General features: G+C 56.9%; 2 protein-coding genes across 3 annotated transcripts; one reads left to right on the top strand and one right to left on the bottom strand.

Moving 5' to 3' along the window:
• Positions 1 to 215: 215 nt before the first annotated feature.
• EPHA1 (EPH receptor A1) lies at positions 216 to 15867 on the top strand. The gene is made up of 18 exons (XM_059396224.1): positions 216 to 363; positions 1409 to 1476; positions 5834 to 6115; positions 7609 to 8011; positions 8197 to 8352; positions 8640 to 8984; positions 9125 to 9252; positions 9505 to 9655; positions 10130 to 10226; positions 10455 to 10513; positions 11346 to 11471; positions 12320 to 12505; positions 12658 to 12719; positions 12838 to 13044; positions 13258 to 13407; positions 13695 to 13888; positions 15299 to 15454; positions 15534 to 15867. The coding sequence occupies exons 1-18, from the start codon at positions 282 to 284 to the stop codon at positions 15610 to 15612; spliced, it is 2931 nt and encodes a 976-aa protein (XP_059252207.1). The 5' UTR covers positions 216 to 281; the 3' UTR covers positions 15613 to 15867.
• A 79-nt stretch (positions 15868 to 15946) lies between these two features.
• ZYX (zyxin) lies at positions 15947 to 25075 on the bottom strand. 2 transcript variants are annotated; one of them, XM_059396227.1, is made up of 10 exons: positions 24740 to 25075; positions 24386 to 24608; positions 23706 to 23905; positions 23464 to 23556; positions 22839 to 23369; positions 18694 to 18814; positions 18382 to 18551; positions 18067 to 18245; positions 17023 to 17143; positions 15947 to 16511 (listed from the first exon to the last, which is right to left on the bottom strand). In XM_059396227.1, the coding sequence occupies exons 2-10, from the start codon at positions 24591 to 24593 to the stop codon at positions 16407 to 16409; spliced, it is 1728 nt and encodes a 575-aa protein (XP_059252210.1). In that variant the 5' UTR covers positions 24594 to 24608; positions 24740 to 25075; the 3' UTR covers positions 15947 to 16406. The 2 variants fall into 2 exon arrangements, with proteins under 2 accessions (XP_059252210.1, XP_059252208.1); XM_059396225.1 differs by having other exon boundaries at positions 24386 to 24605; positions 24740 to 24829.
• Between the last annotated feature and the right edge of the window lie 918 nt (positions 25076 to 25993).

Genomic DNA, 25993 nt, shown 5'->3' on the forward strand with positions numbered 1-25993 from the left:
GGTTTAGGTTAGAACCGGGCTAGTCAATTCCTAATCCCACTCACTAGGCGGCGCCCGCAGTCTCATTCCGGACGAGACGCCTCCGGTTTTGAAGTTTATTACCTGTCTAACAAGTTTCCTTCCTGCCCTACTGTCCCTTTAAGAAGGTGATCCAGGTGAGGCCGGGCTCCGCCCCTAGCGCTGGCCCCGCCCCCCCCCCCCCCCCGGCCCTCCCTTCCCGTCCAGTCCTCGAGACCTGACCGAGCCGTCTGGGCCGAGGTCCCAGGTCCCGGCCCGGCGCCATGGAGCGGCGCTGGCCCCTGGGGCTTGGGCTGCTGCTGCTGCTCTGCGCCCCGCTGCCCCCGGGGACGCGCGCCAAGGAAGGTACCGACCCCCGCTCCCGTCCCTACCCCCTCCTCTGGGGCTCAGCCGGCATCCTCGTCCAGGAGCCGGCATTCCGGAGGAGGCCCTCTCCGCGCCCCCCTTTCCAGCGCTCTTGTTTTGCCCCGCAGCCAGGCGACCGACTGGCCAGGCCAGTCTTTGGTCTTTGACCCCCCAAACAACTGCTTTCCCGGGTCAGTCACCCTGGCCTACAGTTTGTGCCTGGTGGTGGGGAGGGAGCTCCTGGCCGCTGCGGAGAGGCAGCGTCCAGACCCCCACCCCAGGGATCGTGGAGATCCCTCATTCCCAGGCGGTTTTAGCCTCAGTTGCCCAACCCAGAGATCCGGACCATATGAAGTCAGGGGTGGGAAGTCGCCTTATGCCATCCTAGGCCCGAGGACAGAGGGACCTGATGATAGGGGATGGATTAGAATTCGGGGTGCAGGGGTTCCCAGATGTACAGGTCAAGCCTTCCCTGTGAAGGCTTGCACACCCTCTCTGGCGCTACCTCCCAGACTCAGCTATGCCTTGTACCCACACTGAGCACCCCCAACCACAGGCAGAGCAGGCCCTTTGCCAGCAGAAGGGAACCTCCCCACTCAGGAACCCCCTCGAATGTCCCCTGTCCACACCCTAATCATTTATGACCTCCAGGGGCTGAGATTCTCTTTTGCCTATCCACCCTTCCAGTTCTGCAGCGGATGGATCCCCCAGGCAGCACCAGTCCCTGCTGAGTGAGAGGGTGCAAGTCTTGTGTGTGGCTGCTCTTCCCAACATTTCCTGCCTTGACTTTGGCCAAAGATCCAGACATCCAGTCCTTGCCCCAGCCCTTCCCCGACTCTGCCTTCCTCCCTTCACACTCTGGAGGAAGACAGACTAATCCCTAGAGCTCTTCACTCCTCCTTCCTGGGCTAAACCTCAGGAAGTCGCAGCAGTTAGGAACAGGATGTGGAAGCCTTAGGGCTGGGGGCCCAGGAGGAGGAGAGTGGGTTGCACGACTAGGGCCTCCTCCCCCAGAGGTAACAGGCCCCTTTTCTCCCTACTTCAGTCACTCTGATGGACACAAGCACAGCACAGGGAGAGCTGGGCTGGCTGCTGGATCCCCCAGAGGATGGGGTAAGTGTCAGGGGAGGGAAGGCTCAAAGCTGCAGGCCAGTGGGAAATGGGCGGAGAGGTGGGTGGAGGAACAGAGAAAAGAGCAGGAAAAACTGGAAGCGTCTCCTCAGGGAGGGGGAGGGGAGGTGAGTCAGAGCCTCCTGAATGGGACATTTTGAGGGGGGGGTTAGGCTTCGCCCCATGAAGAACGCTTCAATGCCTGGCTCCCTCCCTCCTCATTCCAACGAGAGAGAGCTGAATACTTAGAACTTGGGGGTGATGAGCCCACATCACCCAGGGAGAGGATGAGCCATACTAGGGATGGTTGAGGGCTAAGAACCAAAACACCAGATGTGACCTCAATCTGAGGTCTCATCTGGACCAATAGAGTTGCACAGATAGGCTTCAGAGGGTCAGGGAACACCATAAATGTGTATATTCTAAATTGTGTGTATGTATATGGAGAGGAGAGCCAAAGTTTTCACCTAACTCTTTAAAGGGTGTTTGCCTCCCCAAAGTTAAACGCTCCCCCCACTAGAGGTCCTGAGCCCTTGGCACCTTCTCCATCCTCCCCAGCCCAGGCACACCATGCATTCCAGCTGTCTGAACCTGCTCCAAGTCCCTTCCCTCCTTGGGTGTTCCTAAAACCTAGTGAACAGAAGTAGGTTTTTGTGAGTCCCAGAGAACACCTTCCACCACTCAGCAGAGCCAGCCAAGAACCATGGGAGGCAGACCTCTTTGGCCTCAGCTTCCAGGAGTCTGGCCTCAGGCCCTCCTCCCCTCCAGTCCTGGACCCCTTTCCCCTTTCTATTCCAGTAGGAATGCAGCCTCTATTTCTGGGATTGGGGTCACTTGCTTACTTTCCCTCTGGGTCCTAGGGTCCTGGCTCTACTCTTCGTTCTCCCACAGAGTGGCCTATAATTAGAATTAATAGACTAAACCATAATGTATCCTACAGGAGGGGCTGCTTGGAAAATCCTGGATTAGGCCAGTCGTAATAGGTGCCTCATCTCATAAACCAGCTAATCACTCCACAATGAGGGCTGCAGGTCCATTTGTTGGCTCCCACAGGCCTTCATCCCCCTCCCCACAGTATGCACCAGCTGTCCCCACCCAAATAACTCTTCCCTTATTGGGTTGGAGTGGAAGCAAGACCCCTTTTGCAGCTCAAGCCAAACAGCTTTGCACCAGGAGGGCACAGAGACAGCCCCAGTCACATACTCCTGATGACTACCTTGCCCCCTCCCCTCCTTATCTTTTCAACACACACACACACACACTCACACACATTCAGGCTCCCCAGAATGTACCCATGAAGCAGCCAGCAGCCAAAATGATAAGCAAAAGGATTCTTGCTGCTGATCCTGGGCAGCTGGTTCTCCCCCGTCTGTCACTGCTGGGATTGGGAGAGGCAAGTAACAGCTGGGAACATCTGTGCCTGGCTCCAGCCGCAGCTATGGCAATCTAGCTAATGAGCTGCACATTAACCACCTACTACCCTTCCACCTGACCTCCATCCCAGGCCTTCCACTCGGGCTTCCCCATCATACTTCCTCTTAAGAACAGGCCCTGCATGCCTTCACTGCCGGGACTCTCTTGCCCAATCTTTGAACTATACCTCATGGATTTCTGCCCTTACCCCACCCCACCCAGTTCTTAGTTATTGGTGCTTTCTTCTTGCCTTTTCCCAGAGGTGAGTGTAGCAATGAACACCCTTGGAAAAGGAGATATTTTGAGGGCCTCAGACTCCACTATAAGATAAAGGCGTTGCAACCAAAATACCAATGGAATATTTTATAGAATTTGAGAGCTCCTTTCTTAAATCCATCTAGCATAAAAAAATACATAAGAATGGCTGAGAATTTTTGAAAAAGAATAATGAAATAGAATACTTGCCCTACTAGATATCAGAACATACAATATATCACCTATAATTAAAACATGTGACATTGCACAAGAATACTCAGGTCAATGGAACAGAATAGAAAACCCATATACATGAGACTTTAGTATGTGATAACACTGGAATTGCAAATCAATGTGCAAAGTATAGACTAGACAGTAAATTGACATTCGGATGTCCATAATTTTAAAAAGAAGACAACACGTTAGAAGAAGGCTGTAAAGTTACATCTCCATTTCACACTATACACAAAAATACAAATACTAGGGAGATTCAAATCTAAACCTAAAATCCAAACCTACAAAAATATTAGGAGAAAATATAGAAGATCTTTATAAGCTTGGGATGGGAGAGTTTTCCAAGCAAAGTACACAACCCAGAAATCATAGGGAGAGAAGAGAGATGTTATGTGAAATTTTTAAGGTACCAACATCAGAGACATCATTAGCAAATAAAGTGGCATGATGGGAAGAAAATATTTGAAACATATTTCAAGCAAATGATTAACATTTATCATGTAAAAAAAAAAAAAAAGCCTCATCCAAATGCATACTTCAAAAAGATAAGAACAGGCTATCAGGCAAAGTTTAGAAACAGATAATTACATAGAAATAGAAATAGCCAGTGAACAAATTAGAACTGCGAAACCTCCTTCTCAAAAAAATGTAAATTAAAATGACAAGAAGCTGTATTTGTGTCCATAAGATAGGCCAAAAGTAAAGAGATCATTAATATCCAGGTTTTCAAAAAATGGGGCCTCATGCATTGGTGGTAAAAGTATAAATTGATAAATCCTTTTTTGGAGGCCAATTTGACTGTATCTTCTTTAAAAATTTATAATACTTATCCTTTGATACAGCAGTTCTACAGAAATCTTGTAGAAATCTGTACATGTTTACTTAAAAAAAAAAAACTAGAAACTACCTAAATGTTCAACAATATGTGAATGATTAAATGAATTATAGTTCATTCATACAATAGAATACTATTTTATGGACTGCTAAAAAGAATTAGATCTTTTTATACTCTTGTGAACATCTTTTTTTAAGATTTTATTTATTTATTTGAGAGAGAGAGAGCAAGCAAGAGCACTAGTGGGGAGAGAGTATGAGTCGGGGGAGAGGCAGATTCTCCACTGAGCTCGATCCCAGAACCCTGAGATCATGACCTGAGCTGAAGGCAGATGCTTAACTGACTGGGCCACCCAGGCCCCACTTATGACCCTCTCAAAGACTTTTTTTTGTTAAGATAAGAGCAAAAAGCAGGTTACAAAATTTTAAAAATATATATATGTTAAAAAACACATCCACCCCAAAATCTTCAGCCATTTCTATAGAGGTACTATATTCCAAATTATATTCCAATTATATTCCAATTATATTCCAAATTGTTCAGAGTGGCTCCCTGTGAAGGGGTAGTCGGGTGAGAGGACATTCACTTTACACTATACATGTTCTCTGACTTTGACTAACAAGTGCATAGAGACCTAATGATCAAGAGCATAAACTTGAACCTAGAGTGCCTGGGTACATGCCCCAACTCAGCCTCTTAACAACTGAGGGCATAGGGCAAGTCTTTTAACCTTGCTGTGACTCAGTTTCCTCATGGGAAGTGCTTACAACAGTGAGTGGCCCGTCCGTGCTATGATTATTAGTAGGTTTAAAAATTATTTTAAGGTAGGGACGCCTGGGTGGCTCAGTTGGTTAAGCAGCTGCCTTCGGCTCAGGTCATGATCTCAGCGTCCTGGGATCGAGTCCCACATCGGGCTCTCTGCTCAGCAGGGAGCCTGCTTCTCCCTCTGCCTCTGCCTGCCATTCTGTCTGCCTGTGCTCGCTCTCTCTCCCTCTCTCTCTCTGATAAATAAAATCTTTAAAAAAAAAAAAAAAGTCTTAAAAAAATATATATTTTAAGGTAAAAGCAGTTAAGGGGGCGTGGACTGCATGGTGTCCAGGAGTCCACCCAGTCCTGTCTGTTGTGGATTTTGATAGTGACCATAACTGGAAGGAATATTAGAGAGAGTGAGTTCCCCCTATACAGAAGAGTGCTGTGCCTGTTCTTGCCCTCCAAAAGCTTAGGGGCCTTGATATTAAATGCAGTATCCTCTTCTCTGAACAAACAGGCAGAGAGGTTTTGGACTGGGCCTATGCCCTAACAGTCTCCCTTTAGGGCCCTTGAGAGCTCCTCTGATGAGAGCCAGTACACATCGGTGCTCCAACTTCAGTTGGGAGTGGACTCATCCAAGGCTGCAGATCAGAAGGGGGTATTGTCTTGCCTGTCCTGCATATCTCAATAGCTCCTGACCCCAAACATTTAACTGACTTTCCTTGGGCCCGGGAGTGGGAAGAGAGCAGGAGCAGGACACGTAGCCTGAACCCCTGGAGACCTGACAGCAGCTTCCCCATCATCAGCTGCACGAAACCAGAGTTGGGGGAGCACGTGCTGACTGGGAGCCTGACTGGGATTTTCCTCCCGCAGTGGAGTGAGGTGCAGCAGATACTGAACGGGACGCCCCTCTACATGTACCAGGACTGCCCCGTGCAAGCAGGCGGAGACACTGACCACTGGCTGCGCTCCAACTGGATTTACCGAGGCGAGGAAGCTTCTCGGGTCCATGTGGAGCTGCAGTTCACCGTGAGGGACTGCAAGAGCTTCCCCGGGGGAGCCGGGCCTCTGGGCTGCAAGGAGACCTTCAACCTCCTCTACATGGAGAGTGACCAGGACGTGGGCATCCAGCTCCGACGGCCCTTGTTCCAGAAGGTGCTTTTTAAACCCTCAGCGTTCGGTCCTAACACTGGTTCCTGCCTCCCTCCTCCCTGTGACCCCGCTCCGCTAAGGAAAAGGCAAAGTGGCAGAAACAAAGAGGGTCTAGATGAAAAATCAGGAGAATGTGGGCCTAGAGCTCAGAAGGGGTGGATGGGAGTAGAGCAGCCCCCGGTTAGCCGGGGGGGCGCACGTCCCAGAACCCCCGCTGGATGCCCGAGCCGCGGGCAGTGCTGTTTCCGGGCGCCCGTCCCCGCGCACACGAGGCACGGCCGGAGAGGGCGAACAGTGACTCGTAAAGAACGACGACAGTTAGAGCAGCGTAGGGTGACAAAGGTCTTCGGACTGTAGTCTCTTACCCTGTCGGTCTCTCTCCATCTCTGTCTCTCTCTCTCTCTCTCTCTCTCTCGAAATACCCCATTGCTCCGTTCTCACCCTTTTCCTTCCGGTGATGCCCCCTGTGAGGAGATGAGGGGAGGCCAGCGGCGAGGTGTTGAGGCCTGACGCTGGGCTTGCGGCGTGACGCTAGGCTTGCGGCGTGACGCTAGGCTTGCGGCGTGACGCTGGGCTTGCGGCGTGACGCTGGGCTTGCGGCGTGATGACGCGATGACGTGACGCAGCGTGAGGCTGCGGAAGGGGGATCACCCGTTTCGGCGCTGGCTGACGGCCCCGTGGTGAACACCTGCCGCCCCAAAAGCCAGCGTGCGGATAAGGAGGAGCCGCTGTGCCTTTTCTGCCGTGCCCCATCTTCGGCCTCAGCCTACCCCCTCCCAGGTTCCCGGTGCCCGCCTCGCCGCTTGCCCAGGCCAGCCTCGGCTGAGCGAACAGCCTTCCCTGGCGGAGGCCGGGAGGGGGTATTCGGACTTGTGCCGTCAGCACGCAGGGCGCTGGTGTGCGACACGCCCCTGCGAGTCCGCCTGGAGTGGCGTAGGGAGACCGATCTCGGCAGGCTCGCTCTCCAATTCCGTTTCTTTCCTGCTCAGGAAAGCGCACTGGAAGGCGGAGGTCTACAGAGCATAGTATCATAGGAAGTGCTCGCGTTTTTTTTTTTTCCAGAGGGAAGATGTTGTAAAGTTTGTTATTAGTAATAAATTAATGATGATGCACTCTATAACTGATCACCTCATTGGCACAGAGGTTGGGAACACCTTCGAGTAAGGGAAATTATATGGGCTGTGGCGTCTCACGGCCTGGATCCCAGTCCCGTCATGTAGTGACTGTGTGATCGTGGACGAGGTCTGGAACCTCTCTTAGCCTTAATTTCTCTGTCTGTTAAGTGGGGCTGGTAATCCATCCTGCCTCGTAGGTTTATTGTATGGACCCAAAGAGCATAACACACATAAGATGCTTACTTAGCTCACTAGCTCACAGGTAATAAGCCCTTGGTTTATGGACGTGTAAACGATGAAGAATTACACAAATAATCGTTTTCTGTTCCATGGAACTGAAGCATGACTTCGCCAGACCCCCTCACCCCTGCTCCTTCCCAGGTAACCACTGTGGCGGCAGACCAGAGCTTCACCATCCGAGACCTGGCGTCTGGTGCAGTGAAACTGAATGTGGAGCGCTGCTCCTTGGGCCGCCTGACCCGCCGAGGCCTTTACCTCGCTTTCCACAACCCAGGTGCCTGTGTGGCCCTGGTGTCTGTGAGGGTGTTCTACCAGCGCTGTCCCGAGGCTGTGCACGGCTTGGCCCGGTTCCCCGACACCCTCCCTGGCCCTGGCGGGTTGGTGGAAGTGGGAGGGACCTGCTTGCCCCATGCCCAGGCCAGCCCTGGCCCCTCAGGGGCACCCCGCATGCATTGCAGCCCCGACGGTGAGTGGTTGGTGCCCGTGGGGCAGTGCCACTGTGAGCCAGGCTATGAGGAAGACGGCAACGGTGAAGGATGCCTGGGTAAGGAGCCTTGAGGAGGGGGTGAGGACACGCAGAGGCTGCTTGGGGAAGGGAAGGATGCCTGTCCCCCAAGGAGACACATGTAGGGTGTTTCTGGTACAAAGGCTTGGGGGAGAGGGGTTGAATGGGGAGGAGACTGCCCGTAAAAACTGGACATCCATGGCTCTCCTGCATTCTCTCTCCAGCTTGCCCTAGTGGCTCCTACCGAGCGGACACAGATGTACCCCATTGTCTCAAGTGCCCAGGACACAGCACAGCAGAGTCTGAAGGGGCCACCATCTGTCCCTGTGAGAGCGGCCATTTCCGAGCCCCTGGGGAGGGCCCCCAGGTGTCATGCACACGTGAGTCCAAGGAGGCAGGGCTTGGCTATCTGCAAGGGGGTGCAGCCCTTTGTTGAGCCAAAGCTAAGGTTGGAATTTTCCAGAGCTTTCATATGCTGGGCATCCTTTAAAGCAACGAACCATTAAAGCTCCTCCCTTGCGCCTTACTTTCCCTAGAAGAATGCAGAAATGAGGTGATTCCTCATTTCTGGAGTCAGACCTCCCAGCAAGGCCTTCAGAGGTGGAAGGAGGCAGGGGCCAGCAGCTTGGATGAGAGCAAAGCTTAACAGCCCCTCTTCTCCTTACAGGGCCCCCCTCAGTTCCCCAAAACCTGAGCTTCTCTGTTTTGGGGACTCAGCTCTCCCTGCGTTGGGAACCCCCAGCAGATATGGGGGGGCGCCAGGATGTGAGGTACAGTGTGTGGTGTTCTCAGTGCCGGGGAGCAGCGGTGGACGGAGGACCCTGCCAGCCCTGTGGGGGAAATGTGCGCTTTTCTCCGGGAGCCACTGGGCTCACAGTACCGGCTGTGCGTGTCAACGGCCTTGAGCCCTATGCCAACTACACCTTTAATGTTGAGGCCCAGAATGGAGTGTCGGGGCTGGGCCCCTCCACACAGGCCAGCGCCTCCCTGAGCATCAGCATGGGGCCTGCAGGTGAGCAACCGGGGCAGAACTGGAAGAAACCAGAAGGGCTTAGAGCCACAGGGATAAATGGATGGGCAGGAAGCAATCAAAAGGCCATTAAAGTTACTTCCTCTTTCTTTCCAAACCCCTGGGACTCCCCCGACTTACAGAGTCCCTGTCAGGCCTGTCCCTGAGGCTGGTGAAGAAGGAACCACGGCAGCTGGAACTGACCTGGGCAGGGTCCCGGCCCCGCAGCCCCGGGGGGAACTTGAGCTATGAGCTACATGTGCTGAATCAGGTGAGGGCAGGGCTGAGAGATGGTGTCCAGTGTCCATGCCTGGGCACACCCCAGCATCCCTGGCCCGGGTGATGGGATGGAGGGAAATCGGACCACAGTGAACTGTGCGGCTTTCTCAGGACAAAAGCCTACAGAGAGCCCTTGCCCTGGCCATTCCCCCATCCACCCCACTCCACGTGATCCCAAGACTGCCCATCCCCTTCACCGGGTCTGGCTTGGCACAGCCCAGTTAAGGTTAGCTCTCATCAACAGGACGAAGAACGGCACCAGATGGTTCTGGAACCCAGGGTCTTGCTGACTGAACTGCAGCCAGACACCACGTACATTGTCAGAGTTCGAATGCTGACCCCTCTAGGGCCTGGTCCTTTCTCCCCTGACCATGAGTTTCGGACAAGCCCTCCAGGTGGGTGGATTCTCCTGTGTTCTACCCCAAACACACACACAGCTGTCATCCCACTGAGTCTTCTCAGACCGAGCTCCAGTCAGTGACCTTTCCTCTTCCTGTATGCATGTGCACAGACACACGGGAGCTGCCCAGGGTGCAGGGAGAGCCCCACACATTGACACACGAAGCCCCCGCCTCTTCATAATCTCCTCAGATACACCTTCTGATGTGATGCTGTCAGCCAGCTCCCTATCAGATCTGCTAACCCCTCAGTTTTGTGCTCATCAGTAGGCCTCCCCAAGTGAGTGGTCCCAGTGTGAGGCCTCCACGTGCTGGCTCTCTTTCACACACACATAAAAAACACCCATCTCCTTGGGGAGGGGACACACACCTGAGGCCCACTGAGGGCCCTGCCCCTGGGCGTGCCCTTTCAGCCTCCATCATCCCGGTGGACTCTGAGCCCTCCAAATTTCCTCATCCCACGTGCCACAGTTTCCAGGGGCCTGACCGGAGGAGAGATTGTTGCCATCATCTTCGGGCTGCTGCTGGCTATTGCTCTGCTGCTGGGCATCCTCTTCTTCCGCTCCAGGTGCTGTCCCCGCCCCTCCCCAGCCACCCTCAGTGCTCCCTCAGCCTGGCCAGAGCCCCCAAGGCAGCCCCGGCAACCTGCCCATCGCCTAGTATGAAAGCTCTGGCATACCCCCACCCTATCCTATGCCCCCATCCCCTGTCGTTTGTGGGAAAAAGCCAGCCAGAGGCCCTTGGGTGCATGCAGTCATGCCAAGACTCTGAAGAAGCTGCGCCCTTACCCCCACAGGAAAACCCAGCAGCGACACCGGCAGAGGCAACGTGATCGCGTCACCGACTTGAACCGAGGTGAGTGAACCAAGGTGAGCTGGGGGCACCTGTGTGTGTATATGTGGGGAAGGGTATTGGGAAGTACCACTGGGATGGAACCAGAGAACCCACATTTGTAGGCCAACTCTGGGAGCGCAGGTTGGGGCTGTTGTCTCTAGGGCTTTTCTGTTTTGCTACCTAATTAACTTTGGTTAATTAATTTTGTTCTGATAGCCCCCCAGAGGCTCTGTGCAATTACCTGGTAGCTCTTGGTGCCACTGTTCCAGCACCCGGGCCCTGGGCAGCCTCCCCAATCCTGGCTGGCCAGGTCTGTGGGCTGAGGCTCAGCGGGAAAGGGATTGCTGGCAGGCTTCCTAAAGTCCTCTAAGGCATGTGGCCTTCCTAGTGATCACCTCATTAAGTGCCCCACCAAAGGGGGAGTCAGTGATCCATCCAAGTGAAGAAGTGAGAGTGAGCCTTGTCTGTGAATGTGAATGAGGTGTGAGTGATCAGAGGAGTATGGCTAGCAGGGGTGAGGAGGAAGGGCAAGGAATTTGAAGTGTGGTCAGTGAGCCATGGGAAGATTAGGTCACTGGAGGCCATGAACCGCTTTCAGGCCCAGGTTCTGGCCCAGTGCTCTGGGCCCCTGGGGGCAGGGACACAGTGCTTTGCACATGGACAGAGGAAGACCCCACTGCTACAGAGACTTTATTCCATGGGAGAAAGTCCCACGGGACTCTTAAGGGAACAGAAGAATGAGAAAGCTGGGAAGTGCTTCTGGCCTCACCTCTCCTCACCAACCCCCAAAAAAACCCTCCTGAGCCTTGCAGTTGGAGCTCCTGTGGCCGAGCACTCCCTGTTCTCCCCACAGACGACAAGCTGTGGCTGAAGCCTTACGTGGACCTCCAAGCATATGAGGACCCGGCCCAGGGAGCCCTGGACTTCACCCAGGAGCTTGATCCAGGCTGGCTCATTGTGGACACTGTCATAGGGGAAGGTGAGCCGGGCAGGTCCCCTGTTACGTGGCAGCCTAGAGCTCCTAGCCAGCCAGCCTTTCAGCTGGCCCAAGAGCTCCTAGATGAGTTCCTTCCCTCTTCTACGCGATGTTCTCCTTGAATCACTGTGGTCATGTTGTAACCCCCTTATCAGGTGTCTGAGAGCCGCCCCTGCTCCCCACACAATCTGCTTCTGTGGTTGTGGACTTTCTGATGAACAGCCTGCACACATCATCCTTGTCAACAGAGGGGTCGCTGTGCCCAGGCCCAGGATATTCTCACATGGTTCCCAAATATGGGAGAGATTCAGAGCCTCCCTCTGAATCTCCACCTTCCACCCCACCAGAGGCCCAGTGTCCTTGGGCTGCCCTGATCCCTTGGGTCAGCAGAGGAAATGAATCTGAGCAGGAGAACAAAGCCTGGCAGTGTCCTTGCCAACTGTGCAGCCATGCCAGCTGAGCTGTGACCGGAGGATCTTGCAGAAGAGAGGAGGCAATGGTCAGCTTCCCTGGTCATTGGTGCGCTGGCCCTGGCCCCGCCTGCCCTTTGTTGTAAACACAGCCCAGAGCTACCGCATGACCGCCTTCACCGGGCATTTGCCGAGCAGCTCCTGTTAGCCAAGAGCTATGCTCATGTGGGAGACAGTTCTAGACAGGTCATAGAGCTACACTCCTCTTCCAGACTCCTGTCCTCTTCCCAAGAAGGGCAGCCCAACCCCGTGGCAGAACAAGGGCAAGCCACTTCTTTGATCAGAGAAGACAGGAATCTGGGGACTGGATGATATGGCTCCCTGTCCCCTCAGGGGAGTCTGACAGGTCATCGGGCCACGGCCTATTTTCTTTCCATCCAGGAGAGTTTGGGGAAGTATATCGAGGGACTCTGAGAATCCCCAGCCAGGACTGCAAGCCTGTGGCCATCAAGACCTTGAAGGACACCTCTCCAGACGGCCAGTGGTGGAACTTCCTTCGAGAGGCGACTATCATGGGCCAGTTCAACCACCCACACATTTTGCACCTGGAAGGCGTTGTCACAAAGAGTACGAGCGGCGGCCTCTCGGAGCATGGGGCAGGAGAGGAGGGCATGAGCCCCCTGGGAGTGATGGGAAGATACTGTGCCAAGGGCAGGAAGTCTGGCTCTGGGTAAAGATGGGGCAGAGGCTGCCGTGCTGACGTGTGCTTTCTGTCTCAGAAAAGCCCATCATGATCATCACAGAGTTTATGGAGAACGGAGCCCTGGACGCCTTCCTGAGGGTGAGGAGGGCAGAGCCAGCTGGGCAGGGGAGTGCACCATGGATCCCTGGGGTTGGCTCCTGGTTTGGGAAGAGGAGACCCTGCCCATTCCCTAACCTGCCCACTCACTGTGCTGCAGGAGCGGGAGGACCAGCTGGTCCCTGGGCAGCTGGTGGCCATGCTGCAAGGCATCGCATCTGGCATGAACTACCTCAGTGACCACAGTTACGTCCACCGGGACCTCGCCGCCAGGAACATCCTAGTTAGTCAGAACCTGTGCTGCAAGGTGTCTGACTTTGGCTTGACCCGCCTCCTGGACAATTTGGATGGCACATACGAAACCCAGGTTAGAGCCCTGTACTCATCACGCACGTGCACACATGCACACACACATGTGTGCAATTATGTGCCATATATATATATATAGTCACGTGCACGAGTAAGGACACATGCTTTTGTGGACATAATAATTACTCATCCCTTTGACCGTTATTTTCTCACCCACTGGCCCCACCATGCCCTGAAACATGTCACCTTTCTGTCCTACATGCCCCATTAGGGAGGAAAGATTCCCATCCGTTGGACAGCCCCTGAAGCCATCGCCCATCGCACCTTCACCACCGCCAGCGATGTGTGGAGCTTTGGGATTGTGATGTGGGAGGTGCTGAGCTTTGGAGACAAGCCCTATGGAGAGATGAGCAATCAGGAGGTAAGCCTGGAGTACTCCTCCCCCCCATGTCACCCCTAACTCGCTTCTCATCTCCTCCCCAAATCCTCCCATGGCCCTTGCCTGCAGATCCCCTCTTCCTTCTTCCTGACCCGCAGCTGTTCTGTACTCTTGTTCTCGGTGCCCTTTGCCTTATTCCCTGTTCTCTTTACTACTGTCAGGGGCAGGCAGAGGCTCAGTTGCCTCTATCTTGTGTGAACAGAGATTTCTCAGGGGCCACCAGGGAAGGTGAGCTTCTCCCTCAAGCCTGCACCCCTTCCCCACTGCAGGTAATGAAGAGCATTGAGGATGGGTATCGGCTGCCACCTCCCGTGGACTGCCCTGCCCCTCTCTATGAACTCATGAAGAACTGCTGGGCCTATGACCGTGCCCGCCGGCCCTCCTTCCACCAGCTGAAGGCACACCTGGAGCAGTTGCTTGCCAACCCACATTCCCTGCGGACCATTGCCAACTTTGATCCCAGGTACCCACATTGGAGGGGGCAAGGGCTTTCAGAGGCTGGCAGGTCTGCAAGAATGGAAGTGGACATTCAGCTACATTCACTGAGTTCTGGGCCTGTGGATTTCTGGGAAGAGCACAGCATACTCCCAAGGCAGGACTGTAGTCAGCGTCCTTGGGGACAGTCCACCCTGATGGGAGAGCTTTCTGGCCCTAGCTTGGCGGAAGAGAGGAAGCAAGTGCACAGAGATGGAAAGCTCATAGAAGCAGTGCTGACCACCTGATACTGACTCCAGGGAGCTTGGTCCCGGGTGGGGAAGACAGAGACCAGCAAGTACCGGTGGGATGCATGTCGCGTGGCCTTGTGGGGTCTCCCAGGACACATGGCCAGCACGGGTTGGGGAGCGAAGGACAGGCTGATTACAAAGATTGCAGCGTTGTTTGGGGCCCGTGGCCAGAGATGAAGCTGGAGAGATGACCCGGTCAGTGCCAGGAAGACCAGCTCTGCCAAGAAGTTTGCGCTTCCCCCTGAGCATGGAGAACTGTTGACCAGTTTTTAAATGGGAGGGGCAGGATCAGAATTGTGTTTGACCAAAAAGATTGCCAGAATGTGACGAATGAACTGGTGGCAGGAGTAAGGTGTGGGGGATGGGCAAGGCTGGACTCCAAATGCTTAACCAAGTAAACCAGCCCTGGCATGCCAGCCTCTGTATCAAACCACCATATATAACCTTGTTTCTGGGAGAAAATGTGCTCCAAGTTCCAACTTTTGAAGCTATCTTTTGGAGCACAACTCCCTCCTATACTGGAGAGTGCATGTGCTAATCTTTCTGGAATGCTGAACATTTTTCCCCCAGCAGATTTACTTTGCTAATGGTTTTGGCTCTGGTTGGCTTTAGCACAGGAACACTCATTGTCTTGTGGGTGTCGGAGGGCAAGAATAACAGCCAGGCTTGGAGGGGGCGAGCAGTGGCTGCTCCTGGCATTGATGGGGGCCACTCTGACAATGGCAGGAGCCTGTCCGGCTTCCCAGGCCTCTGCTCTTCTGCCTTCTGCGTCCCCTCGGCTGGGATGGTTGACCCTTGCGCATCAGCCCCTGATCAGGCAGCACCAGTCCCTCTGACAGGAGGTGGGCTAGCGGTCTGCTGGTGTGCAGGCCTCCCAGGGCGGCCACTTCCCCTGGGCCCGTCAGTGCAGCAGGACTGTCAGCCTGCCTATTGACCTGAGCAGACCAGGAATCGGGCCAGGAAATGAGTTCACAGACAATGGCCAGGCTAATCCACAAAGTCCAGATAATCTCTGTGTTCAGACACCCAACTTGAATGCTGGCTGCAGATGCTCACGGGCTGAGTCCGGATGTCAGGGAAGCTGGAGGGGGGTGGCCGAGGACAGCGCCTGCCTCTCCCATGGGACTGAGGTACCCTGCATCCCACAGGGTGACGCTTCGCCTGCCCAGCTTGAGCGGCTCGGACGGGATCCCCTATCGAAGTGTCCCGGAGTGGTTGGAGTCCATTCGCATGAAACGCTACATCCTGCACTTCCGCTCAGCGGGGCTGGACACCATGGAGTGTGTGCTGGAGCTGACGGCTGAGTGAGGACCCCGCGGGCCTGGGCTGGGAGGGCTGCTGGGAGGGAAGCCCACACTCACACTCCCCTTTCGTCACCCACAGGGACCTGGCACAGATGGGGATCACGCTGCCAGGACACCAGAAGCGCATTCTCTGCAGTATTCAGGGTTTCAAGGACTGAGCCCCTCCCTCACCCGCAGAGATGAGGGCCGTGGTCACTCCCCCCAGTCCTCCCCTCAACCTACGAGATGTAGGCCTTTGGTGCTGCTCCTGCCCACCCTTCCCTGAGGAACTCCCCTCTGGGCCTGGGGGCCTTTGTGTTAAAAAGGGAGGTGGGGGTAGAAATAAAAAGGTAATTGGGGGAGGGACCTGGGGAAGGGTTTAATATATACACATATACATATATATTTTTGTAAATAAACAGTTTTCTCCTTTACCCCTGGCTGCTTTATCCTTGTTATTTCCTCCAACCCACCCATGAGGGCTGTAGGCACAGAAGAGTTGACTCCTAAGAATTCTGGAAAACAGGGTTTTTTATTTGTAGCTGTAGCCACAACCTGGCAGCATGGGGATGGGAGGGAATGTCCAGGCCCGTCTGCCCGGCCCAGTCCAGCCTCCTGGAGTCCGGGCATCTCCTGGCCTCAGCAAGCAGAGGACGCAGCTGCTCAGGCGCCAGCCAAGGGCATGGGTGCAGCAGTGAAAGCAGCAGCGCTCAACCTGGTGCCCCCACAGGTGGGGTACACCGGAGGATGGTGCGTGGTCCCTGCGGGGTGGGGGGGGGGGGGGGGAAACCCGGAGCTGGAACTCTGCAGCCCTAGGCCGTGCTGGGACCCCCGGACAGGGTGCTTGGGATCCTGGGGTGGGGATTGGCGCGTGGAAGGAGGGGCTGGACATCAAAAAAATAACTGAAGGGGGGGCAGGGTGGTCTCAGTGTGGGTGGTACGCTGATGGGGAAGAGACTCGTCCATCCCCTGCTCAGGTCTGGGCTCTGGCAGTGTGGCACTTCCGGCAGAGCACATGGCCATCCAGGGGGAAGCAGCCATTGTCATCTGCCTCAATGGACAGCGCTTTCCCACAGTCCTGGGAGACAGGAAGAAGAGTCTGCTGGTGGAAGGCCCCTGTGTCCCCCCACACCTCCATCTTTAAAGTAGGAAGACCAAATGCCTCAGGGCTTGGCTGATATCCAGGTCACTTCCTATGTCCCCAACCACACGCACCCCCACTCCTAGCCTCACCACTATTGCCACTCGTTTCGCCTAGACTCCTCCCACCGAAGGCAGGCATTGTGGGTAGAGCCATTTCCAAAGCACCCACCCAATAAAAGACATGGACCTCACCTCTCCCACATGCCTCAGCTCCCTTCTCTGCCTCCTTTAACTTCACCCAGCACATCCCCCTGCCCCTTCCCTTCCACTATAGCAAAGCACAAGCCCCTTACCTCCCACTGATCACGTTCTTTCTTGGTTTATCCAAACTCAGGGACCCCACAGCCCTCCCCCTCACCTTGCACAGGGACAGAAGCACTGGATGGGGCAGGCTCGGGCATCGCCCCCACCACCACCCAGCCCGGGGGTCCAGAGGCACAGCCAACCTCACACTTGTAGCACTTCATGTGGAAGTTCTTATCCAGAGCCACCACTCGCACGGTCTCCTCGCGGCCAGGCTCAGGCATGATGGGTCCCTCGCAGACAGAGCACCTAGGGGCGTACTGCCTGGAGGGGCCCAAAAGTGGGGCAGGAGTCAGAATGGGGGCACAGGGTACCCAGGGTTATCCATCGAAGTGCAGGAAGGAGATGACATGCTGGTTGCATGGCAATGGGGCAGGCAGACATCTTGGCCAACTTGCTTCACATCCCTAGGCAGAGGAAGCTCAACAGGGTAGTCCTAAGACAAGCCACCTTCGTGGGCCCTTATCAAGGGGAATTTCCTGCCTTTCCCCCATCCTCCCAAAGGCCCATCCACTCCAGGGACCTCTGCCATGAGGCCTTTACCTGGTGGTACAGACCACAGCCAAAGGCGCCCTTCTCCAGCCCCCCATGCCTGGACCCGGGACCCTAGCCTCCCCTGCCATGCAGCTATCTCCGCTCCACTGGTGGGGTGGGTGGAGGGAGGGATGTGAAGTTCTGGACACGTCAGGTGGAATTCTGAAAACGTACACCTCAAACACTGGCAGAGGTGGGAATGAGACTGTGCAATGTTCCCGCACCGACCTCGAGATGCACTGTGGGATCCTGCTGAGGACCTAGGAAGTAGCCACCTTGTAAACACTGTTTCTAGGAGAACACCAGAACTCCAAAAAGCTGATCTCCAAAAGAACTTTCAGAGCCCAGCTTGTGTGTGAAATGAAGTCATTCCAGCACACAAGGTTGAACCTAAGACCACACCCAAAAGAAGCCTCAGTGAACCAATGGCGGCGGGGGGGGGGGGGGGGGGCGCTACCAGGAGTGGGACTTGCTACCAAGTTCTGAGACTGCTGGACAGCTACATCCAGACAAATGGGGCTCCTGCTGTTGGACAGAATGTGGGACCAGAAAGTGAGGCCAGAAGTTTGAAGTGGTCTTGGACTTGTGGGAGGGCAGCCTAACTCTCAGACAACCTCAGAGAAGAGCCCAGGAGACAAGAGGTGGGTCCTCACTTGTGGTAGTCAGGTACACAGTGGGGCCGGTTGGCCTGGTCCACGATGAAGGAGGTGCCTTCCAGGGGGCAGGCACAGACCACACAGGTGAAGCACTGCGGGTGGTAGGCTTTGCCCGTGGCCCTCAGCATGCGGTCCGTGATGGGCTGCCCACACGTGTTGCACTTCTCCAGAGTGTCCTAAGGAGGCAACAGTAGGGCATTGGCAGGGAACTGGCACCCAAAAACCAGCCGGGAAGGCGCATCTGCCCCGCACTGCCCCCCACGCGCTGGCGGAGGCTCCAGGCAGCACCTCTCAGCCCCAACAGGGACTCACGGTGTAGCAGCCCTCGCAGTAGGGCGCCCCCTCCAGGCTGTAGAACTGCTGTCCTTGCAGCTGCTGCTCACACTGGTGGCAGGTGAAGCAGGGGACGTGGAACAGCTGCCCCAGAGCCCGGACCGCGGGCTGGGTGCGTGCCAGCGGCTGACGACACCGGCCACAGGACTCTGGGAAGGCCGGAGAGGACAGAAGTAAAGGGGAGAAAGAAGCATGCAAGGGTCCGGCCACCCCGACAGGGAGCAGAGCCAAGGTGCTGGGCAGCACTGCAAGGCCAGGGGCGAGGTCCCAACGGCTCGCCAGGGAGCTCACCGTTGACAGCCACGTTCTGCCTCTGAGGGTGCTCCATGTCATGCATCAGCTGCTGGGTCAGCTGCTCCAGCTCCTCCACCTCCTTCAAAGTCAGAGGTCCTGGGGCCCCAGGGGAGCGTCCCTGAAACGCCAACACTCTCTTCATACTCTCCCGAGGGCCGCCCTCTCTAAGAACTTCACCCAGCCAGCTTACTCGCTTTCTTCCAAGACCGACTAACTCCCCGCCCATCTCCCAGACACTCAGGTTGGACTCAGAAAGCTGCTCCTCCTCCCTCCCTGACCCCCAGCACCACAGGGGAAGGGGATGCCGCTTCCGCCCACTTTGCCCAAACCCCCCCTGGGCAGTGACGGACAGGCCAGAACAACTGAGCAGACAAAGGCCACACACACACAGCAGCTGAGGTTACTGAAGCACCCGACACACCAGGCCACGCGTCAAGTCCACGGAGCATGCGCAGACATGGCCCCCCACAGGAGAGGTTGGCACGTGATGGCATGTGCACCCCGGTGCACACACACCTACCCGGCCCGCCTGCTGCCGAGCAGCCCCTGTCAGCGTGAGGATGCAACACAGGCGGGAATCACACGTTAAACCCCCAGGGCCATCTTTTGGAGCCCAGCCCCCAGCTCCCCAAGCAGGGGTCCAGGAGTACCCGACCCCACTCCCTTCCCCGCAGGCCTCAGAGGACCATTCGCCAGACCTGCCTACCCTTCTCTTAATGGCATCCTGAGAGAGTTGGAGACGGGGATGGGGGTGCCGGTAAGGTTAGGGGGGCACCGCCAGTCACCCTGAGCCGTGCCAGGGGCTTTGTGGCCTGCACCAGCATTTCTATGACACTCCAACAGAAACACTAGGTTGGTTTTCTCTGTACTGGATAAGCCCAGCCAGGACTGAGGCTGCAACCACCAAATGTTCTACCTGCCAGTGCCTTCATTTCTGTAACGCCTGCAACCTCAAAGCCTCTCAGCCCCCTCTCAGCCCTGATTCCCCCATACTCACACCCGCCTGCATCTAGAGCTGCCACGGCCTGGGGAAGCAGGGCTTCTCGGAGGCTCCAGCTCCTAGGCCCTTCCCCCACAGACTCTGACCACCTCCTGCCCTTCCGCGACTGTGGCCCCGCGGAGCCCCTTCTCCAATGTAAGCCTCTCTGTCTCTTCTCCCAGTCTTCCCTTCCTAGCATCTTGGGGACAGAGGAAGGGCACTCAGCCAGCCCTTGCTCTCTGGGGTCCCCTGAGGTGTCCATCCCATTCTTTTAAGTATGAGCTCTTCATACGCATCAGCTCCCCGTGGGTACCCAGCCACAGTTTTCCCTCTCTGCCTGCCAGCACCAATGTCCCAGCCTCAACATCCATGGTCAGACCCCTAGCTCTTCCACTAGAACAGCTCCAAATGTCCTTCCGTCTCGGGCACCTTCCGCCGGGAACACTTCGGACCCGAGGTTCACCCGTCTCAGGTCAATCTTCCTCCAAGACCCTGGTCTTGACCTCCCAACAATCACCTTCCTTTCTCCTTTCCCCTCCGTACCTACTGAATGCACCAATTCAGAAAAGGTTCCTCTGCTTCCTGACCGTCCCCACGTATCTTGTGCATCAAAACCTCCTAGCTTGCCTCCCCCAGGTCTGGTCCCTGAACCAGCTATTTCAACAAGGCCCTCACAGCTACTCATGCCTCCCTCAGCCACCATGGCTGGCTTAGCCGGCCCCATCTCAACCCTGGCTCATGCACTGCCCGCTTCCTGCTTCTGCCTCCCAGCTGCAGAAAGTAGGTGGAGAGATCCTGAACACCGCAGAGTGAGTTCACGAAACACTGCAGCGCCCTCTGTGCCCTCCAGCCTCAGCCCCAGGGGGGCTGTCTGGTACTCGGCTCCTGCAGATTCCCAGCTCCTGCCTTCCCCACAGCAGCTGTTCCAAACCTTTCCATCTCCTAGAGCCCCCGACTGCATTGCCCCCTCGCTCACCGATGACCTCACCTCCTACATGACTGAGAAGATGGAAGCCAGCCAGCTCCAGCTCCCTGCTCGTTCCTCCCCTACCAGAAAACACGGTGGCCATACTGCCCTTGCTCTCTGGGAATGCCTGGGGCGGCGGCATCACCATGTTCCCCTCCAGGAGGCCATGAGAGCAGCAGCCCCCGCTTGCAAGCATCATGAACCCCTCCTCCAACAGCTTCTTCCTCCCGGTTCTCACATACATGGGCACTCTCTTCCCTGCTGCTTCACCTCCCTGCCAACCTGGGGGCAGGCTACTCTGGCAGCTCCATTTCTCACCACCTACTGACGCCCCTCTTTTCACTCTGTCCCCAACACAGGGCCCCAAAGGGCAACAACAAAGTCATCTAGGACTTCAGAATGGCCAAATCTCTGACCTTAGTCCTCGTCCACCTCAAACCCCCGCTGAGGAACCTCTCCCTCGTCACACTGTCTTGAGACCCCACCCTGACTTGTGACCCTCTTCCTCCTGCTGCCCGTCTTCCCCCCCCAACCTGCTCAGCCTGAGCATCACCCAACTGCTAGACCCTCAGCTCCTCCTCTCAGCATCCCCTGGGCCCCTCAGCAGCCCCTGCTCCTCTGGTATCATCACACGCTCCTCAAGAGTTCAAGGCCCTCTCCTGAAACCCAGTCCTCCATTTCTAACTAGATGACAGTTCCAGCTGAGACCAAGTCCTCCTGGAACCTGTTGCTCAACATGCTGACAGCTGGGCCCCTCCTCTTCCCGTCCAAACCATTTCCCCTTCTGGACTTCTCTATTTTGTCAGCAATACCATCATTCCCCAACACACCCCTCCTCTTCCACGGCTTATCGGTTACCAAGCCTGGAGGCTCTTCCTTTTTAACAGTTCTCGTATCTGGGCTTTATTTTTCACTGCAACCAACACTACCACGGTGGCCCAGGAGTGAACTCCCATGCATCACTGACCTCCTACCTCTAGCCCATGCTTGTGCTGGAAAAATTTCCCCCAAAGCTTCCAAAAGCACAGCTGTCACCAACCCTCCAACCCGGCCACATGACTCCTCAAAACCCAGTACCGACTCTCCAGGACTCACGGGCTCCCTTGGTGTGTTGTCTTACTTCCTCCTCCCTCAAACCCCCACCTACCTATCTCTGTGAGTCCAGCTCTGCATTACTGCCACAGGAACTACTTTCTCTTCTCCAAACACCCCGGCAGCCCTTGAGTCTTGCTCATGCCGTTCCCACTCAAATGCCCTTCCCTCTCCTCTCGGGTACCTCAAGTCCCACCAACCCTTCAAGGTACACTAGGGCTGTCACACCTTTCCTAACCTGCAGCCTCCCATGTTGGTGCCTGTCTGGAGCTCCTGTAACAGCAGATTCTGTAAAACTCACAGGCACTTGCATCCCTTCAACTGTGCCTGCGCACTAACACATTGGTGGCATCGACTAACATGACAGTTCGTAGGACTATGTGACCGGCAGGTTCCCCTCAACTCAGATCTTGACCCCTGCACCAGAAGGTAAAAATGGTCAAACAGGAATGATCACTTTCCTATGGTTAGCATTCAAGAGCTAGATAGAGATCCCAGGCCTTTCTATGAGTTAGCTCACTTAATCTTCAGAACCACTGTGTAGGGTTACGGTGGGGAAACTGAAGGCCAAAGTTCACCCAACTTGCCTAGGGTCTTGTGAGCCAGGAATTCTATCCCAGGCCCATCTGACTCACTCAGAATTCACCTCTTCGAGAGATCTCTTCCCTCCAGAGCACAGAGCACAGTGCCTGGCACTCAGCGGACGCTGGCTCAGCCAGTGTTTACTGACACTGTGACTCTTATCATCAGATGAGCCCCAGGGCACTGAGAGTGGTTCAGAGCCGCAGAGAGATTAACTCAAGAATCCAAGAAGAGGAAAGAAGCAAGATTGGACCAGTGATGATCTCATCCCTCCATTTAACATTCTAGAGGGCAGGGTGCAAGGAAAAGTCGATCTTATGACCCCACCCAGACCCAGAACCTCCGGAGAACTTTCTCTTACCACTGACCCACCAGGCCAAGTTCAGAGGCTCAAAAGTCCTAGCCCACTGTTTCCATGTCCACCTCCCTCTCTGAAGCCACCTCTGCCCTCATTCTCTGGCTCCTGACTTAGCCCCCTCCCCAGCTCCCTGGTCTCAGCCTGGTCCTCCTACCCTTCCTCACCTGATTTTGGTTTTGAGCCGGTGGGGGCACCGGATGCTGTTTCTCCTGCACTCGGGGCTTTTCCTTCTGCTGAGCATAGGTGAAGCTGGGGGGCTGAGGGGAGCCTGTGCTACTGGAAGAGGGAGGTTCAGCGGACCCCAACTTCTGACTGGGCTGTGACCCGGGTCCACCTGGGGCTCCAGGGCTGAACTTGGAAGCCACAGGAGTAAACTTGGGAGGGACTGGGGAAAACTTAGGGGCTGGAGATGGGGCTGGGGGTCCTCGAGGCTGGGTGTTAGCCGAAGGCACAGGCTGGGGATGAGCCTGGGGCTGGGGCTGCACATGGAACTGGACCTGAGGCTTGGCTTGGGGCTGCACATGGAACTGGGTCTGACTGGGAGGCTTAGCCTGAGCCTGGGCCTGGGGCAGAGGCTGGGAGCTAGAAGGGGACTTCCAAGGAGGCAGGGGTGCTGTGCCCCCAGCTGCAGGCTTAGTACTGGACTTGGGAACGAATGGAGTGGCAACTGGTGGGGGTACATATCCAGAGGACACCTGCAAGGAACGGGAAGGAAGGGAAAAGCAGCTCAGTTAGAGGGGCGGGTGCCTTTCCTCCCTGCCCGGCCTTTCCTACTCTCCCATCTCTTACCCGGGCTTTGAAGGGATCATTCCTGGTCATGTCATCCAGCAGCGAGGACAGAGAGTCGATCTCCAAATCAATACTGCTCACCTTCTCCCTGGGCTAGAGGGTCAGGGGTCAGAGCAGGGATCCCAGGTCTCCACTCCCACCTCAACCCCCATCAGGCCAGAGGTGCAGAGGTCAGAGGTAAGGACTTGCCTCTCCTCCCCAGCGGGTGTCCCACTGTGGCCGACCCTCCCAAGCCCCCATACCTGTGGTGGGGGAGGTACGGCAGCCTCAGGCCCTCCCTCTTCCTCCAATGGAGGCGGAGGGGAAGGGAAGATCTCCTCCTCCAGAGCCTCAGAGGGAAACGGTTCCTCCACAGGCGGAGGGGGAGGTGGAAAGGCACCTCCTAGAGCACCCTCCGAGTCGTCGCCATCACCAAGGACAGGAGGCGGTGGTAGGGGAAAGTCTGAGGTAGGAAAGCGAGAGAGGACAGTCTGGTGAGAAGACAGTCTGCAGGCGACCCCTCCACCCCTTCCCCAAGCTACTCTCCTTCTACAGCTCTCACCCCTAACCCGAGAACTCTCCCGGGGCCCCGGAGCTTGCGGGAAGGCAAAGAGGAGGCAGGGCGCCCTGGGAGCGCTGGGTCAGTAAAGGCGGGGGACTCGACAGTGGAGTGATGCAGCTCCCGTTACACTGGGGAAAACGGACCCAGAGGGGAAGATTCGTGCCCCACATTCCCGCCTCCCACCCCCAGGCGGGGGACTTGGAACGGTCCCAGGAGCCCTGGCTCCCAGCCATGAGCTCCACGATGAGGTAAGAACATCTGCTCGGGACAGGCTAGCTGCGCCCAGCCCCCTTCGTGCAATCAGACCCCCAAACTCCCGAAACCCCTGCCCCCGGCCCGGCGCATACCCGCCGGGGTTCAGCCCCAAGCCCAGCCGCATACCTTCAGGGGGCGGCGGGGGGATCTCGCCCACCCGGCCCATCTGCGCGCGCTGGACCCCGGCGGCCGAGGGGGGCTCGCTGTCTCCGGGCCGGAAAGGATTTACTTTGGGCTTTGGGGCCACCACCGGGCCGAACTTCTTCTGTGGGGCGTAAAAAGCCGGAGCCGAGACCGAGACGGAGATCGCGGGAGGCGGGCGGGGGGCCGCCATGGCCAAGCCGGGCTGCTGGGGGGGGAGGTGGCCAGGTTACGCGGCGCGCGGCCGGCCCGAGGACCCCCGGCCGGCCCGGCTCCCCGCGGCGCCCGCGCCCCCGCCCCTCCCCGTGCGCAGCCGCCGAGCGGTTCCCCACTCCTCACCGCGGGCCGGAGCGTGCGCGCCGCGTCTCGGGTGGCCGCCTCGCAGCCGGGTCCCAGGACTCTGCGTCCGGGTCCCGAGCAGCCTCCAGCCTGGGCGGGGAGGGACGCAGGGAAGAAGGAGGGAGGGAGGGGGCGGGAAGAGAGCGGCGCTCAGACCATACAAGGAGCGGCCCGGAGAGGGGGGCGGGGAGAGGCGGGGAGAGGCGGGGAGGGCGGACCCGGCAGGAAACTCCCCCAGGAAGGGGCCCTGCTCCGGACCCCGGGCCCGAGGCTCTGCCAAGGTCCTCCCGCCCCCGTCCCGCCGCCCCCGCCGCCCCGGCTGGGCTGAGACCTCCCCTCCCCAGGCACAGGCCTCTGATGTCATTTCCTGACTCGCCACCACCTCCACCAGCACCCCCGCCCGACCCGACCCGCGGGTGCCCGAGATCTGACTCACCGTCCCCACTCCCGGCGAAGCCCGCGGAGGTCGAGCGGCTGCCCCCGAGGTGGCGAAGCAGCCGGACTGCGCCTCCCGCAGGGGCCCAGCCCCCTCCTCTCCCGGGCAGCCGCTACCTGCCCCCGCCACCTCCAGCTGCTCCTCCTCCTCCTGCCCAGCCGCCGGCCACGTCCCCCGTCCCCTCCGGCTCAGCCCAGACCGGCAGGACTGGGATGGAAACGGGCTCCAGGGTAGACGGGGATGGTGAGTGGGGGATTCTCCCTGCCCACGTCCCCCGGGTCCTTCTGTGCCCCCGAGGCGGGGTGTGAGCATGAACCTGGAGGGTCGTTGGAGGATCCTAACTTAAAATCTTGGGTAGCCGCCTAAGGCTTCTAGGAATTCTCATCACCCGCGCCCCCGCCTGCGGATCGGTGAAGCTTCGAGGGAGAGAGAGACTGGGAATGGGGGTCGGGGGCCCCCGAGGCCAGGGCGGCGGGCGGACTTGGGGCGGGGAGGACGGAGGTGGACCCCCGCAACATGGCTTCGACAGTACTTAAGCGCCCACCGTGACCCACCCTTCCGAGAGGCTTTGGGCCGCGAGGCCACCCCGGGACAAGCGGAGCCTGCGTTCGGTGGAGCCCCCCACTGGTCCGACCGGATTCCTCGGCCTGGGACTCGGCCCCTGGCTACGAAAAAGGGCCAGACCTAGGCTCTTTTTCTCTTTGTTTTTAATTCAAATGGGAAATTTACCAAATTGCCGCCTGAATTCCAACACATCACTACTTGCAAAGTAGGAGACATAGGGCATTTCGGCCTGTGGGGCCAATATATCACCCGCG

Source organism: Mustela nigripes, chromosome 4, assembly GCF_022355385.1.
Source record: "Mustela nigripes isolate SB6536 chromosome 4, MUSNIG.SB6536, whole genome shotgun sequence".
NCBI classification, from domain to species: Eukaryota; Metazoa; Chordata; class Mammalia; order Carnivora; family Mustelidae; genus Mustela; species Mustela nigripes.